At 45.9% G+C, this 15,978-nt stretch overlaps 1 protein-coding gene across 7 annotated transcripts in view; it reads left to right on the top strand.

Annotated features, from left to right (window-relative positions):
• The window catches only part of BAZ2A (bromodomain adjacent to zinc finger domain 2A), a 34,331-nt gene extending 18,671 nt beyond the window's left edge, over positions 1–15,660 (top strand). For all 7 annotated transcript variants that reach the window (XM_081309460.1, XM_081309454.1, XM_081309455.1 and 4 more), the window contains 26 exons: positions 73–258; positions 1,474–1,692; positions 2,115–2,594; positions 2,734–2,794; positions 3,562–3,670; positions 3,839–3,940; positions 4,073–4,283; positions 5,631–5,731; positions 6,031–6,096; positions 6,215–6,442; positions 6,586–6,840; positions 7,449–7,663; positions 7,936–8,010; positions 8,213–8,393; positions 8,520–8,579; positions 8,783–8,927; positions 9,514–10,166; positions 10,307–10,529; positions 10,633–10,788; positions 10,898–11,049; positions 11,246–11,535; positions 11,648–11,780; positions 11,895–12,041; positions 12,613–12,839; positions 12,937–13,080; positions 13,159–15,660. In XM_081309460.1, coding sequence (XP_081165586.1) covers positions 73–258; positions 1,474–1,692; positions 2,115–2,594; positions 2,734–2,794; positions 3,562–3,670; positions 3,839–3,940; positions 4,073–4,283; positions 5,631–5,731; positions 6,031–6,096; positions 6,215–6,442; positions 6,586–6,840; positions 7,449–7,663; positions 7,936–8,010; positions 8,213–8,393; positions 8,520–8,579; positions 8,783–8,927; positions 9,514–10,166; positions 10,307–10,529; positions 10,633–10,788; positions 10,898–11,049; positions 11,246–11,535; positions 11,648–11,780; positions 11,895–12,041; positions 12,613–12,839; positions 12,937–13,080; positions 13,159–13,324 — 4,985 coding nt within the window. In that variant the 3' untranslated portion in view covers positions 13,325–15,660. The remainder of the gene's footprint in view (positions 1–72; positions 259–1,473; positions 1,693–2,114; positions 2,595–2,733; positions 2,795–3,561; positions 3,671–3,838; positions 3,941–4,072; positions 4,284–5,630; positions 5,732–6,030; positions 6,097–6,214; positions 6,443–6,585; positions 6,841–7,448; positions 7,664–7,935; positions 8,011–8,212; positions 8,394–8,519; positions 8,580–8,782; positions 8,928–9,513; positions 10,167–10,306; positions 10,530–10,632; positions 10,789–10,897; positions 11,050–11,245; positions 11,536–11,647; positions 11,781–11,894; positions 12,042–12,612; positions 12,840–12,936; positions 13,081–13,158) is intronic.
• Positions 15,661–15,978: the final 318 nt, after the last annotated feature.

Here is a 15,978-nt window from a genome sequence, read left to right as displayed (position 1 = left end):
TACCTGCTGTAGCTAAATGAACCAGTAGAAGGCATTGATTTTGACTTTTGCTCTTTTCCTGATATTCCCTAGAACTAAAGATGTGTGGCTATAATGGCTCTGTTTCTTCTGTGGAGTCATTACACCAAGAGGTCTCAGTCCTGGTTCCCGACCCCACAGTGAGCTGTTTAGATGATCCTTCACATCTTCCTGATCAACTGGAAGACACTCCAATTCTCAGTGAAGATTCTCTTGAGCCCTTTGACTCTCTGGCACCAGGTAGGCTTGGCATTCACCTAAGCAGAGGATAGCCAGCTTCTACTACCTAGAAGAGATAGAAAACCAGGGAAAGTGTTGGAGAATCTGGTGTGTTGGTGCTCCTCGATAATCCTTTGGCAAACCACAGTTACACTGACCTAGCTCAGCCAATTGCACTCTGAACTGATTTGGTTCATTTCCCATGTTCTTTCCCAGTGTTCCATTTGGCCAAGAGCCCTGGGCTCTAATAATTTGTTTAATAGGAACTTAACTACCACACACTTGGGCTATTTGGGCTATTGGTTGTAACTATAAAGAAAACACTTGCTGGGCTGGGGATATATAGCTCAGTTGGTAGAGTGCTTATCTCACATGCAAAGGCCCTGGGTTCAATTCACAGCACCACAAAAAAAAAAAAAAAAAAAAAGAAAGAAAGAAAAGAAAAAGAAAACATTTGCCAATGAACAATAACTTTTTACCCCCATTGTAGTATAATTTATGATAAATGCTAAAATTTTGCAAGGATTTGTGAGTGGATACATGATCAATACCTCTTCCTTAATTTTTTACCTCCAAACTGTGTTCTCTATAGTTTCATGACTACTCTTTCAGAGTGCCATAAATATCCCTTAACTTAATGTTAAAATCTTCACACTGGAGCTGGGGTCGGGGCTCAGCGGTAGAGTGCTTGCCTAGTATGTGTGAAGCCCTGGGTTCAATCCTTAGTACCACATAAAAATAAATAAATAAAATAAAGATATTGTGTCCAACTACAACTAAAAAATAAATATTAAAAAAAAAATCTTGGGGGGCTGGAGATGTGGCTCAAGCGGTAGCGCGCTCGCCTGGCATGCGTGCGGCCCGGGTTCGATCCTTAGCACCACATACAAACAAAGATGTTGTGTCCGCTGAAAACTAAAAAAATAAATATTAAAAATATTAAAAAAAAATCTTGGGGATCAGGTTGTGGCTCAGCAGTAGAGTGCTCGCCTACCACATGTGAGGCCATGGGCTTGATCCTCAGCCAGATAGATAGATAGACAGATAGATAGATAGAAAGTATTGTGTCAACTATATCTAAAAAAAATATTTTTAAAAAATCTTCACACTGTAAACTAGAATTGGATATTTTCAGGCCAGTATTTCTCAGTGAAATCTTGATTGCAGATTTTTCCTCAGTATCCTGCTTTCTGATTTTTTTTTTTTTTTTTTTTTTTTTTTTTACCCTATAAATAGAGCCAGTGAGTGGAGGACTTTATGGTATAGATGACACAGAGCTGATGGGTGCAGAAGACAAGCTACCTCTTGAGGATAGCCCTGTGATCTCTGCCCTTGATTGCCCTTCCCTCAACAATGCTACTGCCTTCAGTCTTCTGGCAGATGATAGTCAAACATCAACTTCAATCTTTGCTAGCCCCAACTCTCCACCTGTTTTAGGGGAATCTGTCCTGCAAGGTAAGTGAGTAGAAAGAGGACAAAAAAAAGTTCTTGGCCTGCAAAAAAGTGAGGGAATAGGTTCTATAATTAGAACCTTAGGAATAGGAATTCTGTAAGAATAAATTTGTAGGGAATTGAGGAGGTTATGGGATAGTGTGTGGTGGGACTAAAAAAAGGACACAGGACACTCTGACCTGTGTCTTCTGTTCAGAGGAACTTTTGACTTGGAGTTTGCAGGGAAAGAAGACTAGATAGGCCTTCCTAGCTCCAGATGTAAAAGGTATCTTTTCATACAGTGACAGCGGGGGCAGCAGTTTTGCCTTTAATCCTCATGAATGGTTGGGGAGGAAAACCAAAGCTACTTTCTTTTCCCAACCCTAGGGAAGAGCCCTTGAAGTAACCCTCTTTGGCTTTGGTGCCATTTTTCCTTTGGTTTCTAGATAACAGCTTTGACCTGAATAATGGCAGTGATGCTGAACAGGAAGAAATGGAGACTCAGGCTTCAGACTTCCCACCACCCCTTTCCCAGCCAGCCCCTGACCAGTCATCCACTATTCAGCTGCATCCAGGAGCCTCACCAGCAGCCTTGCCAACAGCTTCCCCAGCAATCTCCCTGGCAGTTTCTCCAGCAGCCTCCCCAGATATCTCTCCAGAAGTCTCCCCAGCAGTTTCTCCAGCCTCTCCACTTGTCTCCCCAGTAGTCTTCCCAACAGTCTCTTCAACTTCTTCAGTAGCCCTCCCAGCAGTCTCTTCAGAAGTCTCTTTGACAACTTCAGTGACCTCCCCCAAAGCTTCCCCTGTAACGTCCCCAGCAGCTGCCTTCCCAACAGCTTCCCCAGCAAATAAGGATGTCAGCAGCTTCCCTGAGGCTTCTGCTGACCTGGAAGAGATTACTGGGGGAGTCACTACTTCTGGAAGTGGTGAGCGTCCAGATTCTGTTGTACCTCTGGCTTTTTCTAGAAAAGTTTGTGTCCTATGATGTCAGCCTTTCCCTACTAGCCTGTTTTCAGTATTTTGCCTAAACTCTTTAACTCAGGTATCTCCTATCTTCTTCCAAAGGTGATATTCTCAGGAGACGTATTGCCACCCCAGAAGAAGTTCGTCTTCCCCTCCAGCATGGGTAAATGCTCTAGATAGCTATGTGCATTGACCTTGACAAGTTGAATGCATGACTCTAGGAAGAGGGGAGTTCCTCTCTTCATCTGAAGTGGGGGAGGAATGAGTTAGACAGGAGTGGATTATTGGACCTTTTCCTCTTATCATATTATCTCTAAATGAGCAAGGCTGCTGACACCAAGGGCCTTGTGGAAATAACTGTCTTGCTGGATCTCCCCCCCCAACCCCTGTAAGGCTACTTGTGGTCACTAAGTATGAGTACTGCTTAAAAGTTTGAGAGAAAGATAAGGTTTGGTCTTAACAATACTCTTGCTTAGAACAGAGAGTTCTAACTAAAGCCTGGCCTCCTGAGTCATTTCATGGAGTCCGCTGCAAGTTTACTCTTCTGCTTGCCTCCCCACCCTCTGTAGTCTGCCTTTATTTCCTTAGGTCTTTGTCCTCTTTTACTGGAAACTCAGTAATTGCCCTGAATTGCTTCAGGGAGGGTTTTCTGGCTGCTCATATCACTGACTTTGTAAAAATGAGGGATAGAGGTCTTTTTGGGCTTGAACAATTTAGTGTATTGCTTTCCTCCTGAATGCTCTAAGGTATTTCCTGGAACTCAAGCCTGTCTTCTAGTTAAGCTTGTGTCTCATGCTGCTTTTGCATCTGCATGCAGTACTAATGAGACAGATGCGGGTGGGCCATCTGCTCAGTGGGCTTGACTCCTGGGTGGCATGGGAGTGGGTAGGGGTGTGACCTGGTGGCAGGGCCCATGTGCTTCTCTGGCAGGTGGAGGAGAGAGGTGCGCATCAAGAAAGGCAGCCATCGATGGCAGGGGGAAACCTGGTATTATGGCCCCTGTGGGAAGAGAATGAAACAATTTCCAGAAGTAATCAAGGTAATGTAGCTTTTGCGAGTGTTTCTAAAGTAGAAGCTCATTTCTTTGGGCCCTGTGACAAAAGAAGAGCACTGTCTGCTTTGGGGCCTATTCTGCTTGTGCCTTTGCTGGCCAAAGACATGGGTAGGGCTATAATCTCATTACTGTTGCTTTACTTCCTCCTCTTAGTACCTGAGCCGCAACGTGGTACACAGTGTCCGCCGGGAGCACTTCAGCTTCAGTCCCCGGATGCCTGTTGGAGATTTCTTTGAAGAGAGAGACACACCAGAGGTGCTGGCCCAAGGGTTAAATATGGTTTTGTCCTTGAGAAAGAGTAGACAATCTACAGCTTCCTCTTATGGCATTTGGAGGTTCTGGGGGCCTTTCTCTCCCATTGTGACATAGTCTTCCTTGCTACCTTAGGGATTGCAGTGGGTACAACTCTCAGCAGAGGAGATTCCATCCAGGATTCAGGCAATTACTGGCAAAAGGGGTCGACCTCGAAACAATGAGAAAGCCAAAACTAAGGAAGTCCCCAAGGTGAAACGGGGCCGAGGTCGGCCTCCCAAGGTCAAAATTCCAGAGCTATTGAATAAGACAGACAACCGCTTCCTAAAGAAACCGGAGGCCCAAGGTATGGTGGTATCTCTTACCTTGGTATCCTTTCCCTCTCTGAGGTATGCAAATGTTGTTGGATTGCTAATATCTGAGTTTCCCCAGGTGCATGACTGACTTTTGGACAGAATAAATCTGACTCAGCTTCTCCTTAGACAGTGTCAGGGTCCCAGCACTTGGGGTACATCTATTCCAGCCACTTCTTCCTTGAATTCTAATCACTGAAGCTTTGGGCTCTAGCCAGATGTAGCTCTATAAGCTAGAGGAGAGGACTTTGTTTTTTACCCATCTTTCAGCTCCTTTCTTATGTTGGTTATACACCTCTTACCTTGCTCGTTTCCGCTGTCATGGAGGTTCAGAATTTACATCTGAATTCTAAATATAATTGACACTATTTTAGTGAGATACACAAGTAGGGAAATATCTAATTTTTTTCAGTAAATATTGCATTTACCCTGGTATAGTGTGAAGAAGGTGGAAAAAATAGTTTTCTAATTCTTATTCAGAATTCTGCCATCTTCTAACTGTATGACCTAGAACAAATCTCATATTTAAATAGAAGTCTTGGGCTAGGGATGTGGCTCAGTAGATGAGCACTTGCCTGGCATGCATAAGACCCCAGGTTCAATCTCCAGCACTGCAAAAAAACAAAAACAAATGGACACCTTAAGTAGTTATCCGCCTGTAATACAGAAGGTTGCCATGAAGATGAATGATTGTTTCTACATAAGAAAAAAAAGGATAGGTACTATTATGTCAGAAATATCTATTATGAAATACACTGTTTGCAGAATTATACTTAAGTATTCTGTCTTCTAAAAAGGAATAAATTCAGTTTTGTTTTTTTAACAGAGCAACACATTGTTGCTGGACATAAGCAATATCTGTGTCAGTGCTGATCTGACTATTGAAGAGTCCCTTATCTGCCCTTTTTTTCTGGTATACTCTTGGTTAACCAATGCTGCCAATTGCCATGATCGTTTCCTGGCAGTTTGGTATTTTGTTTTCTTTCTCTCTCCAGCTCTCTCTGCACTAAAATCAGTCTGTATGTCTCTGCCCTTGTCGGGTAGCCTGAGAGAGATAGGTTGCAAGGCTATGCTGCTATGGTGGCCTCTTCTCCCTTAACTGGACTGTTGCCACAACAGTCTAATTGGAGCCAGGGGCTGCTCTTTCTACACAGGGGATGCCATTTGAGTTCTTTGTGCCATCACCATGGCAGGTGTCTCTCCCCATATTTATTATTATGTATACCTAAAATATATATTCTTCAGTAGAATTGTTTGTGACAAACAATTATGTGCTGCACTGGATACTAGGGACCTGTCTCTTCACCTCACTCATTTCATTTTTCTCTTTACCTTTATAGAAACACTGAATGAGGAGGATAAAGCAAAGATGAATAAAAGCAAAAAGAAGATGAGGCAGAAGGTACAACGGGGAGAATGTCAGACTCTTGTACAAGGGCAGGTGAGGGGCATTAGTTGCTAACTTTTCTTATAACCCCCTTCATCCTTTTTTTCCCTTTCCATATCTGTCACCCCCTATGTAGCAACACACATTTGTTACCCTGAGTTTCCTTGGCTTGATTTAGGGAATTCGGCGTTATTCAAGAATATGTGGGCATCTCCAGGGTTGATCCATTGCCAAACCCTCATCATCCCATCTCTCATCTCTCCTCCCCAGCACCCTTATCTGTTTTTGAATCCTAGCCCAAGCAGAGATGCTTTCAGAGTTTGAGGAGAAATTACTTCCCTTATGGTTTACAGGCCAGAAACAAACGGAAACAAGATACCAAGAGCTTAAAGCAGAAGGATGCTAAGAAGAAATTCAAGGTAAGTGCATGTACACAATCACCAAGTCTAATTTTGAAGCCACCAGAATGGCATCACAGAAGGGTGGTGACTGGTATTTTTATGGCACTCTGGGTTCTTCTCTCCCTTGGGTGGGTAGGCTGAGAAGGAAAAGATAAAGACAAAGCAAGAAAAAATGAAGGAAAAAATGAAGAGGGAAAAAAAAGAGAAGGTAAAAATAAAGGAGGAGGTAGCCAAAGCCAAGCCAGCCTGTAAAGCAGATAAGACCCTGGCCACACAAAGGCGTCTAGAGGAACGGCAGAGGCAGCAGAAGATCTTGGAGGAAATGAAGAAGCCCACAGAGGATATGTGTCTGGCTGACCACCAGGTAGTGTGGGGATAGTAATAGTTCCTGGGTCATGGAGGGGCCAGTTGTGAGGACATTTCTATAAAAGAAAGGACCTCATGGACTTCCATATTTTTGCCTTCTGATTAGTCTAACAGGACTCCCTACCACTTTTACCCCTCCAGCCCCTGCCTGACTTCACACGCATTCCTGGCTTGACACTGCCCAGTAGGGCCTTCTCAGACTGCTTGACCATCGTGGAGTTCCTGCACAGCTTCGGCAAGGTGCTGGGCTTTGACCCTACCAAAGATGTGCCTAGCCTTGGAGTCCTGCAAGAGGGACTCCTGTGTCAAGGTGACAGCTTGGACAAGGTGCAAGACCTGCTGGTGCGGCTCCTAAAGGCTGCACTTTATGATCCTGGCTTGCCTTCCTACTGTCAGGTGAGCTTCTTTCCTAAGCATGCTGGGAAGGCTTGAGATAGGCTTTGTGTCAGTTTTGCTTTCTCTTTCAGAATGCTTATAAGCCCCTCCCTAAAGTGATGGGAAGTGAAGAGGATGTAGCTTCTTCCTCTTTCTGTTTTCCCTCTTTTTGTTTTTTTCCTTTCCTGATGCTTCTGGCTTTACTTTGTTCATTTTCTTTATTTTATTCCCTTTCTTTCGTATGTTGTTGTTTTGTTTTTGAATTTTATACTTTTCTTTTGTGGTCTCTCAACTTACATTCTTTTCCTCTTGTCCAACTCATTTATTATGTATTTTTGTTGCTAGGAACTGAACCCGGGGCACTTAACCACTGAGCAACTTCCCCAGCCCTTTAGTTTTTTAATTTTTTTTGAGACAGGGTCTTGCTAAATTGCTTCAGGTCCTGCTAAATTACTGAGGCTAGCTTTGAACTGTGATCCTCATGCCTCATTCTCCCAAACTGCTGGGATTATAGATGTGCACCACCACGCCCAGCTTTCTTGTTTAATCTTAACCCCAAATTCTAGGTACACCCAGTTTGAGTTGTTACCCTTGTTTTCCTCATTCCCATTATGTTCTCCTCCAAACAGTCCCTAAAGATCTTGGGGGAGAAGGTGTCTGAGATCCCACTGACAAGAGACAATGTGTCTGAGATTCTGCGTTGCTTCCTCATGGCATATGGAGTAGAGCCAGCCCTCTGTGACAGCCTGCGCACCCAGCCTTTTCAGGCCCAGCCACCCCAACAGAAGGCTGCTGTCCTGGCCTTCCTCGTGCATGAGCTCAATGGCTCCACCCTCATCATCAAGTGAGGGGCTGGCGGTGGGGGTGGTTATCCTATGCCTTGTATCAGAATGGGATGAGGGAGGAGTTTAGTCATGTAGAAGTTTCTGGGGTGATGTCTATCCCCTGCCAAGCTCTGAAGATGTTTTGACTAGGAAAATTTAAGCCTTCCTTTGCCATTCATCCATTCTAGGTTCTAGGCTGAAACTCTTTGCAGCCCCTTTATCCTTAAGTCTGCCTTCTCTTTTCCTGTGCTGCCATTTCTACCTCAAAATTACATTCCCTATTTCCCTGCAGTGAGATTGACAAGACTCTGGAGAGTATGTCCAGCTACAGGAAAAACAAATGGATTGTTGAAGGCCGACTTCGGAGGTAGGGATAAGACAGGGTAGAGCTCAGAGAGAGTGGGAAAGGGTGATGGATAGCCAGGACTTTTGCCTAGAATTTGGTGACATTAGCCCCTTCCCTGGACTTGGGATCTTAACCAGGTCTCAGGACGATTTAGATTCTGGGTGTTCCTTTTGTGGCATTGTTCTTCGTCACAATTTCACACATTCTCTCCATCTGTTTCAAGACTGAAAACTGCTCTGGCCAAACGAACTGGGCGACCTGAAGTAGAAATGGAAGGGCCAGAGGAAGGCCTGGGACGGCGGCGCAGTTCTCGAATCATGGAGGAAACCAGTGGCATGGAAGAAGAGGAAGAGGAGGAGACTATAGCAGCTATTCATGGCCGCAGAGGTCGAAGAGATGGAGAGGTACTGGATAAGAAAATGATTTTAAAAAAGAGAGAGAACAAGGAAAGTAGAGAATAGAAAGTAGATGTTTTCTTTCTTGATACTGATTAATTTCCTTTTTCTCAATATCCACTTATTTCCTTCCAGGTTGATGCTATAGCATCTAGCATCCCAGAGTTAGAGCGTCAGATAGAAAAACTCAGTAAGGTACTGTGCTTCTAACCTCCCAAGAGTTGGAGGCATGGGCTTGGCAAGAATTGGTCATCTTCTGAGCTGGGCCTAGATGGTGTCAAAATTCTATAGGAAAACAGAGAGCCATTGCCATTCTCCCATATACTAATGAATGAATTCGCCACTGTTGCTCTGGAAATGTGTTTTTTATTCATCTTCATTTTCTGCTGTCTACCCAGCGTCAGCTCTTCTTTCGCAAAAAGCTGCTTCACTCATCCCAGATGCTTCGAGCAGTCTCCTTGGGTCAAGATCGTTACAGACGCCGCTATTGGGTGTTGCCATATTTGGCTGGTATCTTCGTGGAAGGAACAGAGGGGAACTTAGGTAGGAGTGTCTGTGGAAGCCTGAGTTCTGAATCCTAACAAGTTAAATTGTTCCTTTTTTTCTACCTTGTGGTCTGGAACTGCTTTCATTTTATGAGAGTCAGTATAGCATAGTGGTTAAGAGCACAGGCCCTGGAGTAAGACTACCTACCTACCTGCTTGGCCACTTATCAGCTGTGTGCTTCAGTTCCTTCATCTGTAAACTGGAGATATTAATAGTATGTGTTTTTTCACAAAGCAATGAAAGGATTTAAATGAGTTAATGCTTCTAATTGGAAAGGTGCTTAACAGATCTAGGGATAGCTCAGTCCCCAGCACAAAAAAATAAATGCTTAACATATAGTTGGTTCTTAATAAATTTAAGTTTATGATTATGCTGCTAATGATCACTTAGATCATACAGTCTTCCCCAGCTACTATGTTCATTGGCATGTAAGCTTCTGCCAGTGAAATCTCAAAAAAGGGGCACTAGGACTAGTCCAATTTGGGAAAAAAGTATGTATCCTATGCTGATAGGGTATAGAAGCCTGCTTCTTTCCCATTATGTTATCAGTGTTATGTCTTATGCTCTTTACTTCTCTTTACAGTTCCTGAAGATATGATGAAGCAGGAAACTGACTCCTTAAAGGTGGCAGCCCATCCAGCACCCCACCCTGCTCTCTTCTTTGTGAAGAGGGAGTTAGCTGGTTCTAACAGCTCTGCCAGTTCTCCTGCCCGGGCCCGAGGCCGACCTCGAAAAACTAAGCCTGGGTCAATGCAACCTAGGCAACTTAAATCCCCCGTCAAGGGACAGGATTTAGAACAGCCCCAGGCCCAGCTTCATCCAGAGGCTCAGCCCCATCCTCAGCTTCAGTCTCCTGCCCAACCCCAGCTTCAGTCTCATCCTCAGTCCCATAATGGGTTCCTGGAGCCGGAAGGCTCCCATTTGTCTCTGGGTCAGAGCCAGCATGACCTCAGTCAGTCAGCCTTCCTGTCTTGGCTGAGCCAGACTCAGAGCCACTGTTCCCTGTTGAGCAGCTCAGTCCTTACACCTGACAGCAGCCCAGGAAAACTAGACCCAGCCCCACCTCAACCCCTGGAGGAGCCAGAGCCTGATGAAGCAGAATCCGGCCCTGACCCTCAAGCACCCTGGTTTAACTTCTCAGCCCAGATGCCCTGTAATGCTGCCCCTACACCACCCCCTGCAGTTTCTGAGGACCAGCCTGCTCCTTCCCCTCAGTTGCCTGCCTCTTCCAAGCCAGTAAGTAGCCAGAATTAGTATATACTTGGCTTCATCTGGCCATAGGCTTCATTGCCTGGCTGAGGGGCTGTTGTCTGAAATTGAGGGAACCTATAAATGTGAGAATATTCTCATCGCCTTATGTCTCAACTTATTCACAGATGAATAGACCCAGTACTACCAATCCTTCTTCACCAGTGCAATTCTCTTCCACCCCCTTGCCTGGGGTGGCCCCTAAGAGACGAACAGGAGACCCCGGAGAAACGCCACAGAGTCCTGTGGGGCTGGGACAGCCAAAACGGAGAGGGAGACCTCCCAGCAAATTTTTCAAACAGATAGAACAGCGTTACCTAACCCAGTTGACAGCCCAGCCTGTCCCTCCTGGTGAGTGATATTAGGTGGAATTGGGGTAAGAGTGATGGCCAGTGTGATTCATAGTGGGCTCCCTCACGTCCTATCCTTGTCAGTAAATCTCCTCTGCTCACAGAGATGTGCTCAGGCTGGTGGTGGATCCAAGATCCTGAGACATTGGATGCCATGCTCAAGGCCCTGCACCCCCGAGGCATCCGGGAAAAGGCACTTCACAAACACCTTAACAAGCACAGGGACTTCTTGCAGGAAGTTTGCTTACGGCCCTCAACTGGTGAGTAGGCACCTTGACCCGAACTCAGTGTAAATGGTAAATGTTGAGCTGCTTCTGTGGTTAACAGCTTGATGGGCCTGGGCCTCTGCCTCTGCCTCTCCCTCCTTAGATCCCATCTTTGAGCCTACTCAGCTACCTGCCTTTCAAGAAGGGATTATGAGCTGGTCCTCCAAAGAGAAGACATATGAAACAGACCTAGCTGTGCTTCAGTGGGTAGAGGAACTGGAACAGCGGGTTATCCTGTCCGATCTGCAGATTCGGGTATACTGGGATTGGTATTGGCTTGGGAGTTATTTAAGGGAGGACATCAATCCCTTGTGCCCTGTGAGGAAGAACCCTCTGGTCCCACTTCACAAATGACCTACCGTGAGCTTAAGTGGGTCATATTTTTTGTTTTTGCTTTCTATCCCTAAATTTCTTCCTTCATAATGAGTTTTATTCCTCTTTCCTACTGAAGGGTTGGACATGTCCTAGCCCAGACTCTACTCGGGAAGACTTGGCCTACTGTGAGCATCTCCCTGACTCCCAGGAAGATATTACCTGGAGAGGTCGGGGCAGGGAAGGACTGGCACCTCAACGTAAGAGTACCAACCCTCTGGACCTGGCTGTTATGCGACTGGCTGCCCTGGAACAGAATGTGGAGCGGCGGTACCTGCGGGAGCCTCTCTGGCCAGCTCATGAAGTGGTACTAGAGAAGGCCTTGCTCAGCACACCCAATGGTGCTCCTGAAGGCACCACTACAGAGATGTGAGTAATTCCCACTCCACTTTTCTTGGTTTGGAGGATAAAAGGGATATAAGTACCCCCGTCTTTAGTGGATCCTACTTTTCCTTCAGAGAGCATCACTTTCTCCCTTCAGATCTTATGAAATCACTCCTCGAGTTCGTGTCTGGCGCCAGACACTTGAGCGATGCCGGAGTGCAGCACAGGTGTGCTTGTGTGTGGGCCAGCTGGAAAGGTCCATTGCTTGGGAGAAGTCTGTCAACAAAGTGGTAAGAGACTAGAAAAGTCTGGAAAGGCTGAGGATACAGCTACCCAGAGTGGGTGGGGTTACTGGTATGCAGAGGCTTGAGGGCTCACTCTCTCTCCTCACTACCTTGGTCCAGACCTGTCTAGTCTGTCGGAAGGGTGACAACGATGAGTTTCTTCTGCTTTGTGATGGGTGTGACCGTGGCTGCCACATTTACTGCCATCGGCCCAAGATGGAGGCTGTCCCAGAAGGAGACTGGTTCTGTGCTGTCTGTCTGGCCCAGGTGAGGCTTCTGCTCTCTGATTCCCACTCCCATCCATCATAAATTGGAGATTTTCTTTTGGGGGCGGGAGGGCAGGGATTGAACTCAGGGGCACTCAACCACTGAGCCACATCCCAAACCCTGTTTTATATTTTATTTAGAGACAGGGTCTCACTGAGTTGCTTAGGGCCTTGCTAATTTGCTGAGGCTGGCTTTGAACTTGCAATCCTCCTGCCTACAGCCTCCTGAGCCAGAGATTACAGGTGTGCACCACCATGCCTGGCTGAGATTTTCTTATTTATCCCATTTACTACCAATCCTTATTTGCCCTGAGGCTTTCCTTGAAATGAGCTCCCTAACAGGGTGTTAGGAGACCTGGGTTCTAATCCTTATTAAATTCTATTGACTCTTACTCTATAAAATATGAGTAATTATAACTTTTACCCCTGCTTACTGGGTTATGTGAGTAAGTTTGTATCCTGGCTTATGTATTTTGAAGCTTCAGTCACACTTAGGTAGGGATCTTAATGAACTGGAGGACAAGTGGAGTGTACCCCTATCCATTGATCATCTCGCCTTTTCCTGTCCTCAGCAAGTAGAGGAAGAATTCACTCAGAAGCCTGGTTTCCCAAAGCGAGGCCAGAAGCGGAAAAGTAGTTATTCACTTAACTTCCCAGAAAGTGATAGCCGCCGACGCCGGGTATTGTCGAGGGGCCGAGAAAGCCCAGCAATGCCTCGGTACTCAGAAGAAGGACTGTCTCCCTCTAAGCGGCGGAGACTCTCAATGCGGAACCATCACAGTGATCTCACATTTTGCGAGTGAGTTGAGGGATTTCTGGGCCAGAGGAGAGGGCTGGAAGGGGTCAGTGTATGTCCACTTCTGGATATAGAACCATCACTGTCCCTGAACTGATAGGATTATCCTGATGGAGATGGAGTCCCATGATGCAGCCTGGCCTTTCCTGGAGCCTGTGAACCCACGTTTGGTGAGCGGGTACCGACGCATCATCAAGAACCCAATGGATTTTTCTACCATGCGGGAGCGCCTGCTCAGAGGAGGGTAAGTAGATATTGACAGCTCCCCTAGCTTTTCCTTACTCTGCAACTCTTACTCAGCTTTCACCTCTGTCCCTGCTAGGTATACCAGCTCAGAGGAGTTTGCAGCTGATGCCCTCTTGGTCTTTGACAACTGCCAAACCTTCAATGAGGATGACTCTGAAGTGGGCAAGGCTGGGCACATCATGCGCCGCTTCTTCGAGAGCCGCTGGGAAGAATTTTATCAGGGCAAACAGGCCAATCTGTGAGGCAAGGGAGGTTGGGAGTCACCTTGTGGCATTTCCCCCCACTTTCCAAACAAAAAAAAACCTGCCATTCTCACCTGCTGATGCTGCCCTGGGTCTAGACTCAAGTCAGATATAACCCTGATTTTTGATCCTGCCCTTGGCAGCAAACCACATCCTCATATCCCTAGTCTTTTTCTCCCTTCCTCCTCTTGCTCCTCTAATAAGAGGTGCAGAGATGAGGTTCTTCTGGACTGAAAGCCAAAAAAGAAAGAAGAAAATAATTTTCCTTTCTGTTTTATTTCCTAATTAAATATGGGGAGAGGGAAAGAAGTCCTTACTTCCTTCTCCGAGCTTCCTCTCCTTCCCTGTACATGCCCCAGCATTCTGGGGTTATTTAACAATAGCAATAGTTCTAGTGAATGTGTGAAACTGAGAAACACTCTGTACTGTGTGCGGACCCGCAGTGACGGCCAGTAAAGTGGACTTAACTCCCAAGTGTGTCGAGCCGGACACCGGGCCCTGAACATGCTGCTTCCATGTTCAGTCCCTTCCCTGCTTCTCGCTTTCTCTCAACTTTTTCTTTCCCCTCACATCTTTCCAGATTTTTCTCATCCAATAATGTAAAACTATCGTGTACGGGTTCCTCCCTCCTTTTGTCCCAAATCTCCCCCCCCCTCAAAGGAAAAAAAAAGTTCAGAGGTCCCTGTCTTTCTCTGTCCTCATCTTCCTGCCAATAGCTATCCCTTCTAAAATGTTGGATGCTCCTCATATGCTGAGTTTCCAGCCTTTTCTGAAACTCAGTGGCTGGGGAGAGGGCAGGTAGGCACCCTGGGCCTTCCAGCCAACTTCCCCATCTGCTTCCCAAACCTCCCTCTTGGGAACTCCTCAGGGACAACTACTGCTGAGTTTGGGTGCACCTCCAAGATGGAGGCCAGGTAGCAATTGGCTGGCCTCAGAGAGAGGGGGAGAGAGGTGTTTTGTGTGAATGTGTGCGTGAGAGAGTGAACGCTATGATTGTGACCCTGTTTTGTCTGATGGGATCCAATTTCCCCAAGTATCTGTTTTTATTCCCACCTTGCCCATTGTTTCATACCATCACCTTTTTGTCCTTGGGTAACCACAGGAACAATTTCTCTGGGGACATGGCTGTCTCTCTCTCTCTCTCTCTCTCTCTCTCTCTCTCCTGGTCATTTCTGTTCCAGCCTCTTCAAACTGTGCAATCTTTCGGCAGGAACTCCCTCTCCTCTCAGTAGCTTCAGGTCTTAAGCTTTTACAGGAAGGGTGGTAGAACTGGATCTTTTCTAATCCCATGAGCATCTGTGGGTTTAGTTGTGCTTTCCTTCATCTACTTCATCCCCCAGGACCCCTTCCCCAGCAGCAGAGACCCTGGAGCACAGGAGGGGTTCTGGGTCCACCACTGCCCTTCATGTGACTATGCCTAAGTTAAGCCCCCAACATGTGAGAGGAAAGCTGCTAACTCCAAGCTATAGCCATGGGCCTCTGGCCCCCTGCTTTCCTGCTCAGCAGAGCCCCTCCCATCAGAGATTACGGGTACTTGCACTGGGGAGGTGGCTGCTGGCTGGCCTAAGCAGAGAGCTGAGGCATCCAAGAAATGTTCCATTGGGTGGAAGGTGCCAGGTGAGGTGGAGCATTCCTTATACTTCTGGCAGCACTGAAGAGCCACTGATGGGGGTGGGGGGCAGTGTAGGTCCTAGGGCAGCCCCTTTCTTATTCCTTTAACATCCCTTCTCCCCCATAGCCTATTTCTAAAGTCGCCTTTTCTGTCAGATAAACCTCAAAATTTAATTTTATTTGAGATTTTTTTTTTGCTTTTAAATAAGAGGTGGATTGAAGAATATTTGAATTGACTTTATATTATGCATAAATATTTATATTTTATCTAAATAACTGCGCTGTAACAAACTTTGTGTTAGACATTTGGAACTGTTATAGTTGGGGGCTCCTCTTTTTTCCCATGGCAGTTTTCCCCTGGCATAAAATGTACTAGGTTAATTTCATTGGAGGTGGATAGGGGGAGTGAAGTCTCATTTGTTCTTGCTTGTGTTCCTCTCCCAGTTCCATCTCTTTTCCTAGGGACCAGGCACTCTTAAGATGGGGTGGGGTCCGAGAGTAGTTTGAAAAGTAGGGGCTGAAGGAGGGATGGGGATAGGGTGTGATCAAAGGGGCCATTTCTTACTTTTCTTTCCTCATCTTCACTGCCCCTTGAGCTAGGTGGATTTTCTCTATGGTCAAGAGTATTTGGTAGGGAAGGCAGGTTAAAATAAAAAGACAACCCACCCCCCTGCCCCTTTGTTTCCCCTCCCCTATCAGTCTGGTAACAGCAAGAAACCATACCATCTACACCAAGTTTCCATGTTCCTTTTACAACAAAAGGGACTGACTTTTTATATAACCAAATGTGGTGTTTTAGTGACTTTTTGATAATGTACAGTTTTTTGTGAATTTAAATTTATTTCTTTCTATATTTTTAGGACCAATCTCATTTTTAATAAGGTTTAAAAAGGAAAAAAAAAGTCTAGAGAAAAAATCTGTTTTTGCCATGTGATGTTCCACAAGTGCAGCTGTAGAAAAGTGCTTGTCAGTTGAATAAAAACCACATTTGATAGATTCAAAAGGCTCTGTGTATTTCTCTTCCCTTTAGTCTGGGCCCTTCA

Source organism: Spermophilus citellus (assembly GCF_964194105.1).
Source record: "Spermophilus citellus genome assembly, chromosome: 10".
Taxonomy (NCBI): domain Eukaryota; kingdom Metazoa; phylum Chordata; class Mammalia; order Rodentia; family Sciuridae; genus Spermophilus; species Spermophilus citellus.
This window is presented reverse-complemented; position numbering and strand designations above follow the sequence as displayed.